This window comes from Podarcis vaucheri (assembly GCF_965113315.1).
Source record: "Podarcis vaucheri genome assembly, chromosome: 15".
Classification (NCBI taxonomy): Eukaryota; Metazoa; Chordata; class Lepidosauria; order Squamata; family Lacertidae; genus Podarcis; species Podarcis vaucheri.
This window is the reverse complement of record NC_138753.1, coordinates 14586046-14603055: the sequence shown is the minus strand read 5'-3', so window position 1 is coordinate 14603055 and position 17010 is coordinate 14586046. Positions and strand designations below refer to the sequence as shown.

At 47.4% G+C, this 17010-nt stretch overlaps 2 protein-coding genes across 3 annotated transcripts in view; both read right to left on the bottom strand.

Moving 5' to 3' along the window:
• RFFL (ring finger and FYVE like domain containing E3 ubiquitin protein ligase) overlaps positions 1-2079 on the bottom strand; it is a 37922-nt gene extending 35843 nt beyond the window's left edge. Inside the window, exons 1-2 of one of the 2 annotated variants that reach the window (XM_082201522.1) lie at positions 1930-2049; positions 283-356 (exon numbers count right to left, since the gene is read on the bottom strand). The gene's annotated coding sequence lies outside the window, so the exon portion shown is untranslated. Of the gene's footprint in view, positions 1-282; positions 357-1929 lie in introns of both variants that reach the window. The other variant, XM_082201523.1, reaches the window with a different exon arrangement.
• Positions 2080-3708: 1629 nt separating this feature from the next.
• Positions 3709-15534, bottom strand: RAD51D (RAD51 paralog D). The gene is made up of 11 exons (XM_082201548.1): positions 15441-15534; positions 14251-14344; positions 12997-13058; positions 11880-11998; positions 10463-10544; positions 9933-10067; positions 8438-8533; positions 7294-7384; positions 6720-6790; positions 4566-4733; positions 3709-4063 (listed from the first exon to the last, which is right to left on the bottom strand). Exons 2-11 carry the CDS (start codon positions 14327-14329, stop codon positions 4001-4003), a joined length of 966 nt encoding a protein of 321 aa, XP_082057674.1. The 5' UTR covers positions 14330-14344; positions 15441-15534; the 3' UTR covers positions 3709-4000.
• Positions 15535-17010: the final 1476 nt, after the last annotated feature.

Here is a 17010-nt window from a genome sequence, read left to right as displayed (position 1 = left end):
TCCATCCCTCTCCTATAGCTGCAACTCTGCCCCAAAGATTCTCCACAGCCACCTGCCAACCTAAAAAAAAAATCACCTCTCTAACGAAGCAACAGCCACCTCCCTTCAACTTCTTGCTGCTGCTCCAATTAACCTCCCTGCCCTACTAACAACCTCCTCATTGCCGCTCCCAAAATCCCAGCCCTACAAATTCTGCTCTCTTCCCCAACTGCCCCCAAACCATGGTATCTCCAAAGTGGAAATATTATTATTATCCCCAGTTTTTTATCATTTATATCTTACCTGTCCTCCAGGCAGCACATGGCTCTTCCTGCTCCCCATTTTATCCTCACAACGCTCCTGTGGGGTAGGTTTGCCTATAGGAGACATCAACCAGCCCCAAGGGACCCAGTGAGCTTTGTGACAGATAGGGGGGGATATGAACCCAGTTCCTAGGAAGGGATATAACTCAGTAGCAGAGCATCTGCTCTGCATGCAGAAGGACCCCATGTTCAATGCCCAGTGGCATCTCCAGTTAGCACTGAGAATCCCCTCTGCCTGAAAACCTGGAGAGCTGCTGCCAGTCAGTGTCAACAATACTAAGCGAGATAGACAAAAGGGTCTGACTTGGAATAAGGTCACTGAAGATCAGAGGAAGATGCTGTCTACACTGACTGACAGGCAGGATTCTTTCCCCAGCCCTACCTGAAGATGCCAACGGAGACTGAACCTGGGACCTTCTGCATGCAAAGCATGTGTTCTACCACTGAGATACTGCCCTTCCCCTACCCTGAGCAGGATGCTGGACTAGACAGTACTCCTCTATCAGTTAAGTGCTTCCTACTGTCATCCCATGCACAGGCACCCAGCCCTGTGAACTCTGATCCTCCCCCCAAACAAAACTTTGCAGCAAAATACAGTGGTACCTCAGGTTACAGATGCTTCAGGTTACAGACTCCACTAACCCAGAAATAGTATCTTGGGTTAAGAACTTTGCTTCAGGATGAGAACAGAAATCGTGCGGTGGCAGCGTGAGGCCCCATTAGCTAAAGTGGTGCTTCAGGTTAAGTGCAGTTTCAGGTTGAGAACGGACCTCCAAAAAGAAGTACCTAATCCGAGGTACCACTGTACTCAACTGCCTCCCCACAACCCAAACCTCCAGTTAAGAAACCGCCTCCCCTCTGCTTTCCCGCTCCATGAACACCCAGACCCTCTTTCAAAACAAGAGCCAGTGCTCAACAACAAACACACAGCCAGCCCTCTCATGCGCTACCTCCTGAGCGATATATCTACTTTGCAACCCCATCGATTCCACACTTCCTCTCACCAAACTGGATCTCTCTTTAAAAAGAAGTATGGTGCAATGGTTAGAGTGCTGGACTAGAACTACCCGGAGGCCAGGCTTCAAATCCTCCCACTTGGCCATGGGGCTCACTGGGTCAGTATCTCTTAGTCTAAGCTACCTCACAGGGTTGTTGTGACGATAAAATGCGGAGGGGGAGAACTATGTCCACCACCTTCAAGTGCCTTGGAAGAAAATATGGTATATAAATGTATTGATAATGATGATGATGATAGTAGTATTAGTAGTAATAACAAGCATCTCTCACCTCAGGAGTCTCTGCCCCCCAACCAACTTACCTTGCTCTCATTAAGAAGCAGGGGCCCCACCCCCTATATTATTACCCTATAAAGTCCACATTTCATCATCACCACCACCAGTACTGGGTGTCATTAAGGAAAAGGCTCTCCCCATTAAGCTTCTGCCACTAACAGACCCCCACAAAAGAAGCCACACCCCCTTATTTCTTCCCACACTTCAGCCCCATAGCTGCCCCCCCCCATACAATCTCTCTCTCATAGCCCAGCAGGCACCGCCTCCTCCCCCCGCCACTCTTTCCGTTGCCCCCCTCCTTCTACCTTCGGGCCAAGGGAGGAGCCCCTGCTTACCTCCGCGGCGCTTCCTCCTTCGCCGAAGGCCGGGCTGCGACTGACTGAGCCAGATGGAGAAGAGGGCGGGCCGCCGGCACGGCTCCGCCCCCTCCGGCCGCCGCCTGGCCTCCCTGGGCAGCGCCGCTCGCTCCCATGGCAACGGGTGGGGAGAGAGGGAGGCGGGGCAGCGTTGGGGAAGAGCGGAAAGCCCCGTCGGGCTTCCGCCTCCGCGCGCCCCACTCTCTATGGTTGGGATGAGAGAAGGCGGCCAAGCAGTGAGCCATAGAGACGAGGGCTGTCTGGGGGCTAGAGGGACCGCCAAGCGGACGCCTGCGTGCACCTCGCCGCTCCCTAGCGGAGCGGAGGCCGAAAGTCGCCACGAAACGAAGACAAACCACGTTTTCGAATCTCGCTTTGGGCGGTGGGATGGGATGGTTTTCAGAATTTATTTTTTTAAATGATTGCTAACAATTTTTCATTTAATTTTTTTTAAAAAATGCTAACTATCACTTGTCCACCTCTCTTATTTTCCTCTGTAAGTATCCACTAAAAATTAACCAAAGGGTGTTAGTTTTTGAGATCATTCCCCCACCCCACACAAACACTTTTAATGTCATGTATTACATTTTGTACTAAATAAATATCATGTTTTATTTTAAGAATACGTGTCTATCTGTTTTGCGCTTTGACATGAATGTTTTAATTTTATTAATTTTATTTTATTATTCCTTATTGCTAATTTTACTAATTGCAAACCGTAGTGATATATTTTTTCTATGCGAGTTTATGTACATCCTACTATGTGGCTTAAGTTTCATTATCCTGTTCTGTGCTGCTACAGCCTAGTGCAACAAAAGTGATTCCAGCTTTAAAAAGCTATTCAAACATTGTTTTTATACAAACTTAATGCACTATACATGAACACACATTACTATCTAAAGAGGAGGTCAGAGGAACCTAAACACACTGATCAAAAACAAGATTTCAGAATAGTGTGATGAGTATTGCGGGCGTCCAGTCTAGATGATGCCCCTGGTCCCCTACAAAACTTGCATACCTGTATCTGTGAGGATAGACTGTAGAAGAATGAATCTGATGAACCAGTCAGACTAGTTCATTTCTTATGGTGATTGCCTCAGATGACCATTTAAGTACTGCTATTAACAGTGAACTCTGTTGCCACAGTGAGAAATGGATGGGCCTTTTCTCACCTGACATGGTTGGAAGCCACTTCATCCTAAGATGGCGAACAATAATGGGGTGAGCAGTGGGGTCGGGACATGGATGGTGGTGCTGGAAGTCAGAGAGACACATGTTCTGTCTTGAGTTCAGTGGCTGAGAAATACACGTGACCCTGAGAACTAATTAATATATGAAGAAAATAGGATCACAGAATTGTAGATTTGGAAGGGACTCCAAGGGTCATCTAGTCAAACTCCCTGCAATGCAGGAATCTCAAAATGCAGTTCTCCATCCAATTTGATACCATACCAGACCCTGCTTAGCTTTGCAAATGTGCTACCAGCTTAATCACTGCACCACAAAGGCTGTGACTTGGGGCTTCCCTGGAAACCTAATAGGGGGGAAAGATATGTTGGGGTATTAATGCTGTGAGCCCCTCCATCCTATGCTCAGGTTATATATTATGTGTAAATTAAACTATGTATTCTAAAGACACCACAGTCTACACACTGACCTTAATTCTAAGGAAACCAAACTCTGGTCCCTCACCACTCGGAGACTGGGGCCCACGCAACAATATCACAGCAAAACAAAGAATAAGAACACAGAGGCTCATTTCCTGGAAGTAACAACATTGGCCATCCTATTTCTTTTTTCTTTTTATTCCTCTCAAACCAGAAATTTATCCACATTAAGTTACAGCCAAGTGGAACCATAGCATGGCAATGTAGCCACCTACTGCTATTCCACGAGTAATCAGGAGAATGTCAGTACATAGAAAAACAAGGAAGGACATCTCCTGCTGTCTCCACCTATGGGGTCCTCATCCTGCAAGGGAGCCAGCTGTGCTGAAGAGGCAGGGCCCCCTCCGTTAGCATCTTCCATCAGGGTCCCTCTCCAGTTGACATCATGCTGCACCTTCTGTCAGCTCCCAGTTCCCCAGATCCAGATCTACCCGAATCCCAACAGGCTGCAAAAGACAAAGGACAGAATATAAGGATCAGTCTCTTATTTTATGCAGAGCTGAGGAATGTGCTAATGAAGGACTGCAAGGTTCCTGGAGCGGAAGCTGCAGGGCCTGGCTTCCTCTTAAATCCCATCAGGTCTGCTGAAAAGGCAGCTCTATCAGGCTGTGCCCCTGAACCACTACCATTCCAGCTATTCTTTTAGAACAGGCACCCACATTTCCTTTTTTCCTAATCCTCCCTCCTCCTTTCAGACTGTCTTTCGGACCATCAGCCTGCAGGCAGGAATTGCCTCATTTTCAGTTGTTTGTATGTAAGCCACTCTGGGAGGTTCTTTTTGGCTGAAAATCCAGGTACAGATGCTCTAAAACACCCTTTAAAAGCCCAGACCAGTGCTAGGTCATCTACAATTGCAATTGCTAGATCATATGAAATTGCCTACCCCATGATTCCACATTACCTTAATCTAGGGATACAGGGGCATGCATGTCCTCCCCAAGTTCTCACCTGCCGAGGACATTTTGTCAAGGACGCAATTCGGGAGGTGCCAGTTCCCCCGCAAGATTCCTTGCTGTCCTCCAACAGCACCCGGGTGCTGGGCACAAAACTCCACGAGCGACCCAGTGCTGGTTTGAGATGGCCATTGCCACTGTCTCTGGTCACGTGATTTGTCAGCTGGAAACAGAGTGGCAGGTTTTAGTCCTCTTTCATTTCCCTTTCAGAGTAATTAGCTGCGCAAACCCTTTTTGGGTCTGCTGTACAAGGCCCCCCCCCCCCCATTCTAGAATGATGAAAAATTCCCACTCAACCAGAAACCTGAATTATTTGGGGGCATAATGGGGACCTGCCAAAACTAGATGGCTTTCAGGCAAAATTTCTACGATCTCTGCTTCAGGTTCCCAACTGTGTCCCCAACTCCATACTTCTGTTAGTAGCTGGTGAACGCCCAATGTCAACTAAAGCGTGGTGGGCTGCCCTAAAACATTGGCTCAGGATTTCAGTGTTTGATCTAGGGAAGGGTTTGTACCAATACCTGACCAATGAGCAATTTGTCAGCAAATGGCAGAAAACCATGGCTAAAAAGCCACCTCTATGTTGGGATTTGCAGGATACTGGATAAGTCTGCAGGCTTCAACAGGATGATGCAATACTCTGCTGGGTCAGAGTGACTCAGCAGGAGTGTGATTAGTGTAATTGGCTATCACCTGTTTTAAAAAGGAAAGCCTGTTTAACAGGGGGTGTGGTGGTTGTGCTGTAGTGTGGTGGTGCTGTGGTGGAGAGTACCGTATTTTTCGCCCTATAGGATGTACTTTTTCCCCTCCAAAAATGAAGGGGAAATGTGTGTGCGTCCTATGGGGCGAATGCAGGCTTTCGCTGAAGCCTGGAGAGCGAGAGGGGTTGGTGCGCACCGACCCCTCTTGCTCTCCAGGCTTCAGGAGCAGCTTCGGCATCGCTCTGGGTCCTGTTCTGGGGGCTGGGGGAGGGGGAAGCTCCGCTTTCCCTGCTCCCAGCGCCACAAGCTCCCAGAGCGATGCCAAAGCTGCCAAAGCCCGAGCTTCCCCAGCCCCGCGCCTGGGGGGGGAATAAATTTTTTTCCTTTATCCCCCCCCAAATCTAGGTGCGTCCTATGGGCCGGTGCGTCCTATAGGGCGAAAAATACGGTATTCGTTTGTAAGTACTCTGTATGGACTGTTTCTTTTGTAAATGCCTGTATATAGCTCACATTAAAAAAGGACTGCACTGAAAAACCTGGAACTCTTAGTGTTTCGCTGAAAACGCCGCGTGGAATACGCAACACTCTATTGGTCTGTCACCCCCCCCAACTGTATTACCTGGGTTATGAAGGCACCCTAAAGACGTTAAAGCAAAGATTATGGGATAATGCACACAGTGACTTGTGATCTCAATCACACGCAATCTGTAGTCTGCTGGCAGTAGGAGTACAATATGGGCATGTCTTTAAGTTAACATCTTACATTAAAAACCTGACAGCACCAAATTTGGTGAAGGCTTTTCACCAAAGCCAGACTAAACGTCTTTCCTTCTGCAGTGTTGGATGGCAGGTTGAGAGGAGTTCCCTACCAGGACAGACTTTGCTCATGTGCTCAAGACATCGATTCCATAAAACATATTTTGTTGCACTGTGCAAAATATGAGCAAGCCAGGGCTGAACTGATATTACCCTTGCTGGTACCTTTCCTGGGAAAATCAGAGGCTCACTATGTCAGGTTCCTATGGGAAGACTGGACAAATGCTAGAACATTAGCAGTGGCCAAGTTATTATCGGTGGTTGCAAGAACCAATGATCCTTATATTTTGAACGAAATGCTTGTTTAACCTGGAGGTAGGCTGTATGAATTATGTATTGCTTTGTAATGATTTGTTGGGTCTTTGGACCGTAATAAAGGTTGATGATGATTTGGGGGCAGGGCTTCCTGCTTGTGTCAGAATTTGAACCCCAGCCTTCCAGGTCCTAGTCTGACACTCTAACTATACGACCCTGGCTAGGGGGCATTGGGGATGAGTTTATGGGGAACCAAGGAGGCGGTGGCCCAGAAAGGTTAGGGAACCACTGATGTACAGCCCCTTCTTCTCCTATGCAATCAGCAGGGGCAAAGTTTTTAAAAAGGGGGTGTCTAGTGGCTGCTCTCAACCACTTACCACGACAGCCATTCCAAGCTCTCTGGCGAGCGTTTTCACCTCCCACGCCAAATGCATCATGAGGGCCATGCCTGCAGGAAAGACAGAGACGTGGTCCTCCCAAGTTTGCCATTAACTGCTGTTTCTTCTCCGTGGGAGCAAGTGGTTTTCAACCAATCAGGAGAAATGTGCTCATCAGCTTTTGGAGCTTCTCCCCACCCCCAACGCACCTCCACCGCACGCAGCAGTGGCAGGAATATTTCAGGCCACCATCGCACCATACGTTTAAAGCGCTACAATACTGTAAAACAGTCACGGCTTCCCCCAAAGAATTCTGGGAACTGAGTTTGTCAAAGGTGCTGAGAGTTGTTAGGAGACCCCGTATTCCCCTCACAGGGGTACAGTTCCCAGAGTTCCCTGGGAAGAGGGATTGATTGTGAAACCTCTCAACAGCAGCTGGAGTTCCACAGGTTCCCCATCTCTGGTTTATAAGACAAACCCAACAGCAAGATTTGGGGGGGCTGTCCTCTGCGGAACCCCTTAACTTGGAACAGGCGAGTGCCTGCTGAGACACAGGGGTGGAATTGCTGCTTACCGTCAGGCTGCCGACTTCCCAAAAGAGGGTAAACAACAGCGGAGATGGAATCAATCACCAGAACTTTCACTGGCCCAGATGCACTGACCACCTGAGGGAGAATGCGCAGAGAATAATTATTATTATTATTATTATTATTATTATTATTATTATTATTTATTTGTATCCCGCCCTCCGCAGCCGAGGCACCAACAATGAAGCAGGGCAAATTAACAGTAGGCCACAGTTGCAGAATCATAGAATTGCAGAGCCCGAAGGAACCTCAATGTCATCTAGTCCAACCACACACACAATGCAGGAAATCCAGCTAATGAATCCCTGACAGACAGACATCCCACTTTGGTTTAAAAACCTCCAATGAAGAGAGTCCACCACCCTCCAAGGCAATCTGTTCCACTGCTGAACAGCTCTTCCTGCCAGAAAATTCTTCCTGAAGTTTAGTTGGAATCTGCTTTCTTACCATCTGAATCCATTGGGTTCAGGTCCTTCCCTCTGGAGCAGCAGAAAACAAGCTTGCTCCATCTTCCATGCAACAGCCCTTCAGATATTTGTAGACGGCTATCATATCACCACTCAGTCTTCTCTTATCCAGGCTAAATATGCCCAACTCTCTCAACTATTCCTCACAAGGCTTGGTTTCCAGACTCTTCATCATCTTGGTTGCCTTCCTCTGCGCACATCCCACAAGGGATTACCTTGGCTCCCCACCAAGGAAATCCAGGACTTCTGCCCCCGGAAAATCTCAGAGCTCAGAAAACTGCAAGGAAATCATTTGTTTTCTGGCACAGAAATTAATTTTGCATTCAGCAAATTAGCCACTGCAATAGTCCTGGATAGCAGAACCCAAAGGACAGGAGAAAAGAGGTGGTAACAGGATCTGGGGGTGGTGCACAGCTTAAATTAAGATTGATGACTCCGCTCTGCAATGTGTGCTCTCTGTGCCAGGACTTCCCCCTGCCCCGCTCCCAAAAGATGCAAGTTGAGAACAGGGAAGGGTATAGCTGACCATGTGCAGAAAGCCACTCATTCACACACACTCAAACACGTTGGGGATTTCCAGGGTAATATGATGCAACAGCTTGAGCTCTAGAGATGGAAATCAATGGAGCGTCCTGCAAGCAGGGGAGCATTGGAGAAAGCTCACCTGGTGGGCTGCACTGCTGCGGAACTCTTGCAATGCGTCCAGCATTTTATAGGCGTTAAAGGCACGGATGACCTGGACCCTCTGCAAAGCCTCTGCCTACGGGTACAGGGAGGGAAAGCTGTTAAGGCAGACACAGCCAAGAATGCGTCTCATTCTCTGCATTATTTGTAACATGTTTATAAATACCACTAAATTGGGAGGGGAACCACAAACTCAAAGTATGTTTACAAAAAACATACAGGGCTGTACCCAACATTAGTGCTGCTCAGAGTTGTTGGCAGCCGTCTGTCTTGCGAGACCATGAAGGAGTGTGTCTTGGGGGGGTGAAGTCAAACCATTGGATGGTTGCAGCGACTGCTGTGGCTGTAGAGACCAACAGGGAGAGACATGTTTTGTTGCAGCTGGGGCAGAGGAGGGAGTCCAGTTGGGCTGCTGCAGATGCACCACGGCGTTTCTTCTGTCTGTGCTCCCCCAGTGGTCATTCCTCCTCTGGATGCATGACCCAACTGTATGAATCATAGAATCATAGAGTTGGAAGAGACCACAAGGGCCATCGAGTCCAACCCCCTGCCAAGCAGGAAACACCATCAGAGCACTCCTGACATATGGTTGTCAAGCCTCTGCTTAAAGACCTCCAAAGAAGGAGACTCCACCACACTCCTTGGCAGCAAATTCCACTGTCGAACAGCTCTTACTGTCAGGAAGTTCTTCCGAATGTTTAGGTGGAATCTTCTTTCTTGTAGTTTGAATCCATTGCTCCGTGTCCGCTTCTCTGGAGCAGCAGAAAACAACCTTTCTCCCTCCTCTATGTGACATCCTTTTATATATTTGAACATGGCTATCATGATTCTATGATTCTATGATTCATACAGTTGGGTCATGCATCCAGAGGAGGAATGACCACTGGGGGAGCACAGACAGAAGAAACGCCGTGGTGCATCGGCAGCAGCAGCCCAACCGGACTCCCTCCTCTGCCCCAGCTGCAACAAAACATGTCTCTCCCTGTTGGTCTCTACAGCCACAGCAGTATGTCTCCAGGCATTGTGGTGGTTTGCAAGGGATTCCCACATGGCTGAGGCTGATGTGGCCAGCCTTCATGCCACATTTGCAGACATCTTTGTAAAAGCAGAGTTGGTCCGCCAACAGGCCTGGTGCCTGAAGCCAGTTTCCCATAGATCATGTCCTTGGGGATCATGCCATCTTCCAAGTCAGCACAGACGTTGCTAAGACAGGAGTGCCAATGTGCTGCAGATATGGGCTTGGGAGAGCACATCTTGGTTTTGAGAGTAGCCCCACTGAAATGAATGAATATGGTTGAGATCTATTAATTTCAATGGGTCTACTCTATGTAAAACTTAGATGGATGCCAACCCCTCGTTTTGTTTCTATCTAATTTTTATTATGTTAAGAGGAATTGAAAAAAACAAAATATAACTAAATGCAATAATATAAAGAGGCCACAACAGTCCCTTTGTCATCTTTGGCTCACGCTAACCTGCTCCTGCTCATCCTCGGTCCTCAGTTGAAGGAGCTGCAGCAAACGGGTGGCTGTGAAGCCCCCTGTGGAGTCAATGTACAGAAGGTTCTGCTTGAGGCTGTGGGAGACGTTTGCAGCTATGTTGAGACACACCTAGAAATATGGAGAGAGAGAGAGAGAGCGCGCACAGAAGCTGAGTTGGGCTAGAGGACCTTTTGAGATGCCTTCTACAAAGCACAATCACCACCAATGTCATTTCCAAAACTGGAAAAGCTCCAGGTGTGAGTTGAACTCCCACCAGCCCCAGCCAACATCATTCATCATCATCATCATGGAAATCCCTGCCTATTGATATTGCACTTTCTAAACACATTTTTGTTTAGGCAAGCTTAGCCTATTGCTATTTCAACTTTTCGAAGGTCTTCCATTATTGTTGACCATTCTTCTCTTCGATCATTTTATTCTTTTAAACTGCTTTGAGAGCTCTTTTCAACCAGAACAGCCACAGTGACTCCAGTGACCTCAGTTGCTGGATTCCCCCCACTCACCTGAGTTTTGCCGGCTCCAGGAGCCCCCACAAGCTCGGTCACCTCCCCAGTGTACAAGCCAGAGTCCAGGAGCTTGTCCAAGCTTGAACAGCGATGGGAAGGGGAAAAGAAAAAATAATCAGAATAGGGAAATAGAATCGTAGAAGCATAGAGTTAGAAGGCAGAACAAGGGTCATCCAGTCCAGGCCTCTGCAACACAAGAACCACAGCAAAAGAATCCCTGACAGAAGGCCACCCAGTTTCTGTTTAAATACCGGTGCCTACAACAAAAGAGAGCCCGCCACCTTCTCAGTTAGTCTGTTCCATTGTCAAACAGCTCCTGCACTCAGAAAGTTCTTCCTAAGGTTTCATCAGAATCTCCTCAATAATAGTGATACCTTGAACATGGCCCCATTGCAAATCGACTCTCACATGGGCCAGGAATCTCAGGCCCATGGGCCATGAGCATCCCACCAGGCCTCACTATCTGGCCCTCAGGAAGAGAAATGAATGCCTTGGCATCCCTCTCTCACAGACAAGACAGAAGAGGAAGGGAGTCCCAGAGAGGTGGTCCAGGAAACAAGAGCAGATCACCATCTCCCAAGGTCCGCAGGAAGTTAGGCTTGGGCCCCCATGGCACAGGTAAAGATAAAGAACCCCTGGGCGGTCAAGTCCAGTCAAAGGTGACTATGGGGTTGTGGTGCTCATCTCGCTTTTCAGGCCAAGGGAGATGGTGTTTGTCCGCAGACAACTTTCTGGGTCATGTGGCCAGCATGACTAAACTGCTTCTGGTGCAACGGGATACCGTTGATGGAAGCCAGAGCACATAGATATGCTGTTTACCTTCCTGCTGCAACGGTACCTATTTATCTAATTGCACTGGCGTGCTTTCAAACAGCTAGGTTGGCAGAAGCTGGGACAGAGCAATGGGAGCTCACCCCGTTGCAGGGATTCGAACTGCCCAAGAGGCTCAGTGGTTTAGACCACAGCGTCCCCATTCCACAGAGCTCACATGAAGCCTCAAATCCTGGTGCGTATTTGGAAAAAGGAAATATGCCACAAGGCACAATTCTCAGTACAGTGGTACCTCGGGTTAAGTACTTAGTTCGTTCTGGAGGTCCATTCTTAACCTGAAACTGTTCTTAACCTGAAGCACCACTTTAGCTAATGGGGCCTCCTGCTGCAGTCACGCCGCCGGAGCATGATTTCTGTTCTCATCCTGAAGCAAAGTTCTTAACCCGAGATACTATTTCTGGCTTAGCGGAATCTGTAACCTGAAGCGTATGTAACCTGAAGCGTATGTAACCCGAGGTACCACTGTAGATGTAGAGTTGCCCCACTCTATCCCTTGACATCTCTGTGGTGAAAGCCCTGTCTATTTTACATTGGACATTAGAGAGAAAGGTCCAGTAAAGGAGTTGACGGGGTCTGCTCTTGCCTTTTGCTCCCGGTAGACAAGATGGCGGTGGTGTTTTTGAGCTCTTCGTAGAGGTCTGCCCCATTGACAGGGAATGAGGCAAACTGGGCCAGCAAGATACGCCTTACTGCAGCTAAGGCCTGAGGAGAAAGCAGAATAAGTCAAGGCCAAGTCTGGAAACTAACCCTCCACTACCATCATTTATTTATATTTATTTACTCTATTTACTGTTTTTATACCCCGTGGCAAACCATGCCTGACAGTGGAGGTACAGCATAACCATTGTGGCAAGTAGTCATTGGTAGCCTTAATTTGTCCGACCCTCTTTTAGTTGCAATCCCTGTCTCATGTGGGAGGGAGTTCTGTAGTGTAACTATGCACTTCACGGAGAAGGACTTTATCTGCCCTGAATCTTCCAACATTCAGCCAGATTGAATGTCCAAGAGTTTCAGTGTTATGAGAGAGGGAGAAAAAAACTTTTCGCTATTTACTTTCCCCTAAATAAGCCATCTGAAAAGCAGCACAGAAAAAGGTGTGGTGGTGATAATAAACAATGGTAATAATGATGATATGAATAAGAATTTCTCTAGCCTTGGCAGAGAGATCTTCGTTCAACTCTTGCTTTGTTGGGAAACAAGAGAAGAATTGCTACTTGTTTTGTGTGTACTGAGCAATAAAACATTGTCAAAACCATCTGAAAAGACCTGGTGAAGGGTTATAGATAAGTGATATAGCACCTGCTTTTCATGCAGAAAGTTGCAGGTTCAATCCCCGGTAGCGTCACCAGGTGAGGTTAGGAGAGACTTCCTGCCTGAAATCCTGGGAGAGCCATTGCTGCCAGTCAGTGTAGACCGTACTGAGCTAGATGGACCCAAGGGTAGGAATCACTTCAAGGCAGCTTCCGATGTTCTTATTCAACTGAGCCCTTGACTTGGAAACATGAAGACTAAACTCTTAACTCAGTGACAGAACACCTGCTTTGGATGCAGAAGGTCCCAGACTCGGACCCCAGCATCTCCAGGTAGGGCTGGGGGTGTCCCCTGAAATCTTGGAAAGCTGCCACCAGTCGATGCCGGCAGTATAGAGTGAGGTGGAGCAATGGCCTGATTCAGGATAAGGCAGCTTCTTATGTACTCACCTTGTACGACAACGAACACTTCTGGGCAATTTCCTCCAGATCTGATGAAACAAGATCTTCCACTGCAAAATGTTTGGGGTGGGGGGGCAGGACACAGAAATAGTCAGCAGCTGGAAACCAGACCGTAAGAAATGTAGTGCAAACACTTTAGGCCACATTTGCACTGTATATTTAAAGTGCTACGACACCACTTTAAACAGCCATGGCTTCCCTCAAAGGATTCTGGGAACTGTAGTTTCTTACAGGTACTAAGACTTCATCAGAGTGGTTTAACAATGTCTCTTCACAGGGAGCTCTGAGAATTTGGCACTCTTTGAGGAGGAACACTCTTTGTGGAGAGTTGTCTTTTAACAACTCTCAGAGCCCTCAGCAAAAGACAGCTCCAATGATTCATTGAGGGAACCCATGTTTGCTTAAAGTGGTATAATAGCACTTTATGGTGCTATTTATGATTTGAATAAGAGGAGCCAGTAGCGTTCCAGGGGCTGCCATGCCCCACCCCAAAACAGTGTGTGTTGTACTTAGGCCACATTCACCCCATACTTTGAAAGCACTGTGATACCACTTTTAACAGTCATGGCTTTTCCCTGGAGGATCCTGGGAGCTGTAGTTCGTGAAGGGTGCTAAAAGGGTTGTCATGAAACCAGTATTCCTAGAGAAACAATTTCCCAAAGAACCCCATGAAGAGGGATGGATTGTGAAACCACTCTGGGGATTGTATACTATTACTTTCGAGAAACAAACCCCGGGAGATGGCTATTGCCACCATAACCATAACATGCTCATGGGCTTCCTAGAGGATCCAGCTGGGAATTGGGTCTTTGGTCCAATTTATCAGGATTCCTCTTATGTCCTTCTCCTTTTCCAACCCCCGCCCTTCACACACTGCACTGTAATTTATTTATTTTTTAAAAAAATATCATATTGGAAGCTTTTTCAGGCAGGGAGCTATCAGATTTAGTCACTGGGCTTTCTTCAAAAGCCGCACTCTTTGCTGAATGAATCAGAAACAGGGAACCTGTGGCCTTCCTGATGTCATTGGACACCCAACTCCCATCACAGGTTCCTGCCCATACTGGCTGATGGGAGTTGGAGCCCAACAACATCTCTGCAAAGACAAGACACAAATCATGGTAATAACTGCCCAGAAGCTTCAAAGGCCTCCTCCATCCCCACCCCCAAGATACGGAACAGAGAGCCTTCTCATTCCTACGCACCCACCCCAAAACCAGCTAAAGGAAGTCTAGTCTTGACCTGTTTTGATGCCGCTGGTCTTCAGATGCTGGAGCATCTCAGGCGTGAGCCCAGGACACAGCCCCGCACGGAGGATCATGGCTGGTGTGAAAACCTAGGTGGGGGGACAGCAAGAGGCCTGAGTATCTGGAGAGAAAGCTCAGTCAGTAGAACTGCAGGGGGTTGAACTAGGTGATCCTCGTGGTTCCTTCCACCTCTATGTTTCTATGATTCTTCTATGAACTAGGCAGAGGGCCTTCTTGGTAGTGGTGCCCATCTTGTGGAACGCTGTCCCATCAGATGTCAAGGAAAAATAACTATCTGACTTTTAGAAGACATCTGAAAGCAGCCCTGTTTAGTGAAGCTTTTAATGTTGGAGCTTTTAATGTGTTTTAATGTTTTAATTAAATGTTTTAATTAATTAATGTTTTAATGTCTTTTAATGTTCTGTTGGGAGCTGCCCAGAGTGGCTGGGGAAACCCAGCCAGATGGGCAGGGTATAAATAATTGTTGTTGTTGTTATTCTAGAGCCACAAGCAAGGACAAATCCTCAGCAACCTACTATGAGAAGCTGCTTTATACAGAATGAGACCACTGCTTTTTTCCTGTGGTTGTTGACTTGTGCCTTACGCTGATGTTGTGTTTGTGTGTGTTATTTATTGCCCACCTTTCATCCTAAAGTCCCAGAGTGGGTTGTAGCGTTAAAAGCAATTTAAAACAACTTGCAGCATTAACAACTTGGCAGCATTACTATATCTCTACTACTTTAGCACATAGGCTTAATGCGTGCCCTGGTGTGTTTTAAAGCGTGCTTTTGCGAAGGTTGCAGGTTCAATCACCAGCACAAAGCTGTGTGAGAACCGCTACCTGAATTCCCTGGGAGCTGCTGCCAGTCAGTGTAGACAATGCTGAGCTAGATGGACCAATGGCCTGACATGGTATAAGGTAGCTTTCCATGCTCCTGTTTAAATCAGCCTTTGACTTGGAACAATGAGGACTGGTCTCTTAACTCAGTGGCAAGACATTTGACTTGGGAAGGTCCCAGGTTTAAGTCCTCAGCATCCCAGGTAGGGCTGGGAGAGACCCCTGCCTTAAAGTTGCTGGCATGCAGCTGGCGGGATGACGTGCAAAGCTGCAACTGCCTGTAAAACCGGAGCCCCAGAAAAAGACCTTCCCTTCCTGCATCTCCAAAAACTTCGGCTCTCACTTACCCCATGAATGCAAACTGAGCGCCTTCTTTGCAGCTCTATTTCCTGCTTTATTCCTAGAGTGGCCAGTTCTTTCTCCTTCAAGACCACCAAGTATTGCGCTTTAGCCCCACCTGCCGGCTTGTCGTGGAAGTGACAGCACAATGCTTTCTTGCCTAGTTATAGTTACAGGTTGGTCGGCTGTAGTCGAAACAAAATAAAAAAAATCCTTCCAGTAGCACCTTAGAGACCAACTAAGTTTGTTACTGGTATGAGCTTTCGTGTGCATGCACACTTTGTCAGATACCTGAAGAATAGGAAGGCTCATACCAATAACAATACCAATAATATAGCAATACCATATTGGTATAACAATACCAATAATCGCAGAAGAATTGATGCTTTTGAATTATGGTGCTGGAGGAGACTCTTGAGAGTCCCATGGACTGCAAGAAGATCAAACCTCTCCGTTCTTAAGGAAATCAGCCCTGAGTGCTCACTGGAAGGACAGATCCTGAAGCTGAGGCTCCAATACTTTGGCCACCTCATGAGAAGAGAAGACTCCCTGGAAAAGACCCTGATGCTGGGAAAGATGGAGGGCACAAGGAGAAGGGGACGACAGAGGATGAGATGGTTGGACAGTGTTCTCGAAGCTACCAGCATTAGTTTGACCAAACTGCGGGAGGTAGTGGAAGACAGGAGTGCCTGGCATGCTCTGGTCCATGGGGTCACAAAGAGTCGGACACTACTAAACGACTAAACAACAACAAGGTGCTACTGGAAGGATTTTTAAATTTTGTTTTGCCTATTTATATTAGACTCTTAATAAGCTGCCGGGGAACTGCTTCGGAAGCTGCTGGACTGTCCTTCGCTGGGTCTTTTCAAACAGAGTTTGGGTGGCCATATGTCAGGGATTATTTAGCGGCGATTCCTGCACTGGGGATCCCTTCCAACTCTAGGATTTTATGAATTAAATGGGACCTACAATATAGGATTTCTTTCTTGAGTTTTCTTTCTTTTTTCCCCTTTCCTTGTTGCGTATAAAAGGTCCTCTCAGTCAGGCAATGGCATCAAGCATTTCAAAGATTTCTGAATAAAATAAAATAGGACATCCAGCCCAGCCTCAGCCCCATAACAATAGGTTTACACCTGGGGAAGGACCAGTAGAAGCAGAATATTTTGTTCATGTGATACTGGGTAGATGAGCAGAGGAAAAGGAGTACAAGACTCCGATGGCTGAACACAGGAGAGAATTTTGGCCTGTGCATGTTCTCCCATCACATCATGACAAGCTGCACCTAGCAAAGTCCACCCATCCACCCACCTATTAAAGGTAAAACAAAGCCTTCTCCTTTGCTTTCAGTAGCCTTAAAGCAGGAGCATGCGAGGTGGTGCCTTTGAGATGTTGTTGGACTCCAACTCCAACTCCCAGCAGCCAGCATGGCCAGTGGTCAGGGGTGTTAGGGGGCACCATTGCTGGCTACACCTGCCTTCAATCTACTGTATAGTCAAGAAGCCAGCTCCACTTCTAACAGAAGCAGTAAAACATACCGTATTTTTCTTTCTATAGCACTCACATTTTTTCTCCTAAAAA

Bases quoted from the DNA above. Each gene is read 5' to 3' on its own strand.
- RAD51D (XM_082201548.1), bottom strand. From the start codon at position 14,329: ATGATCCTCCGTGCGGGGCTGTGTCCTGGGCTCACGCCTGAGATGCTC. The intron at 7,385-8,437 runs GTGAGCTTTCTC...ATTCTCCCTCAG, and splicing joins GCAGCAGTGCAGCCCACCAG to GTGGTCAGTGCATCTGGGCC. The intron at 6,791-7,293 runs GTAAGCAGCAAT...TCTTTCCTGCAG, and splicing joins GGGAAGTCGGCAGCCTGACG to GCATGGCCCTCATGATGCAT.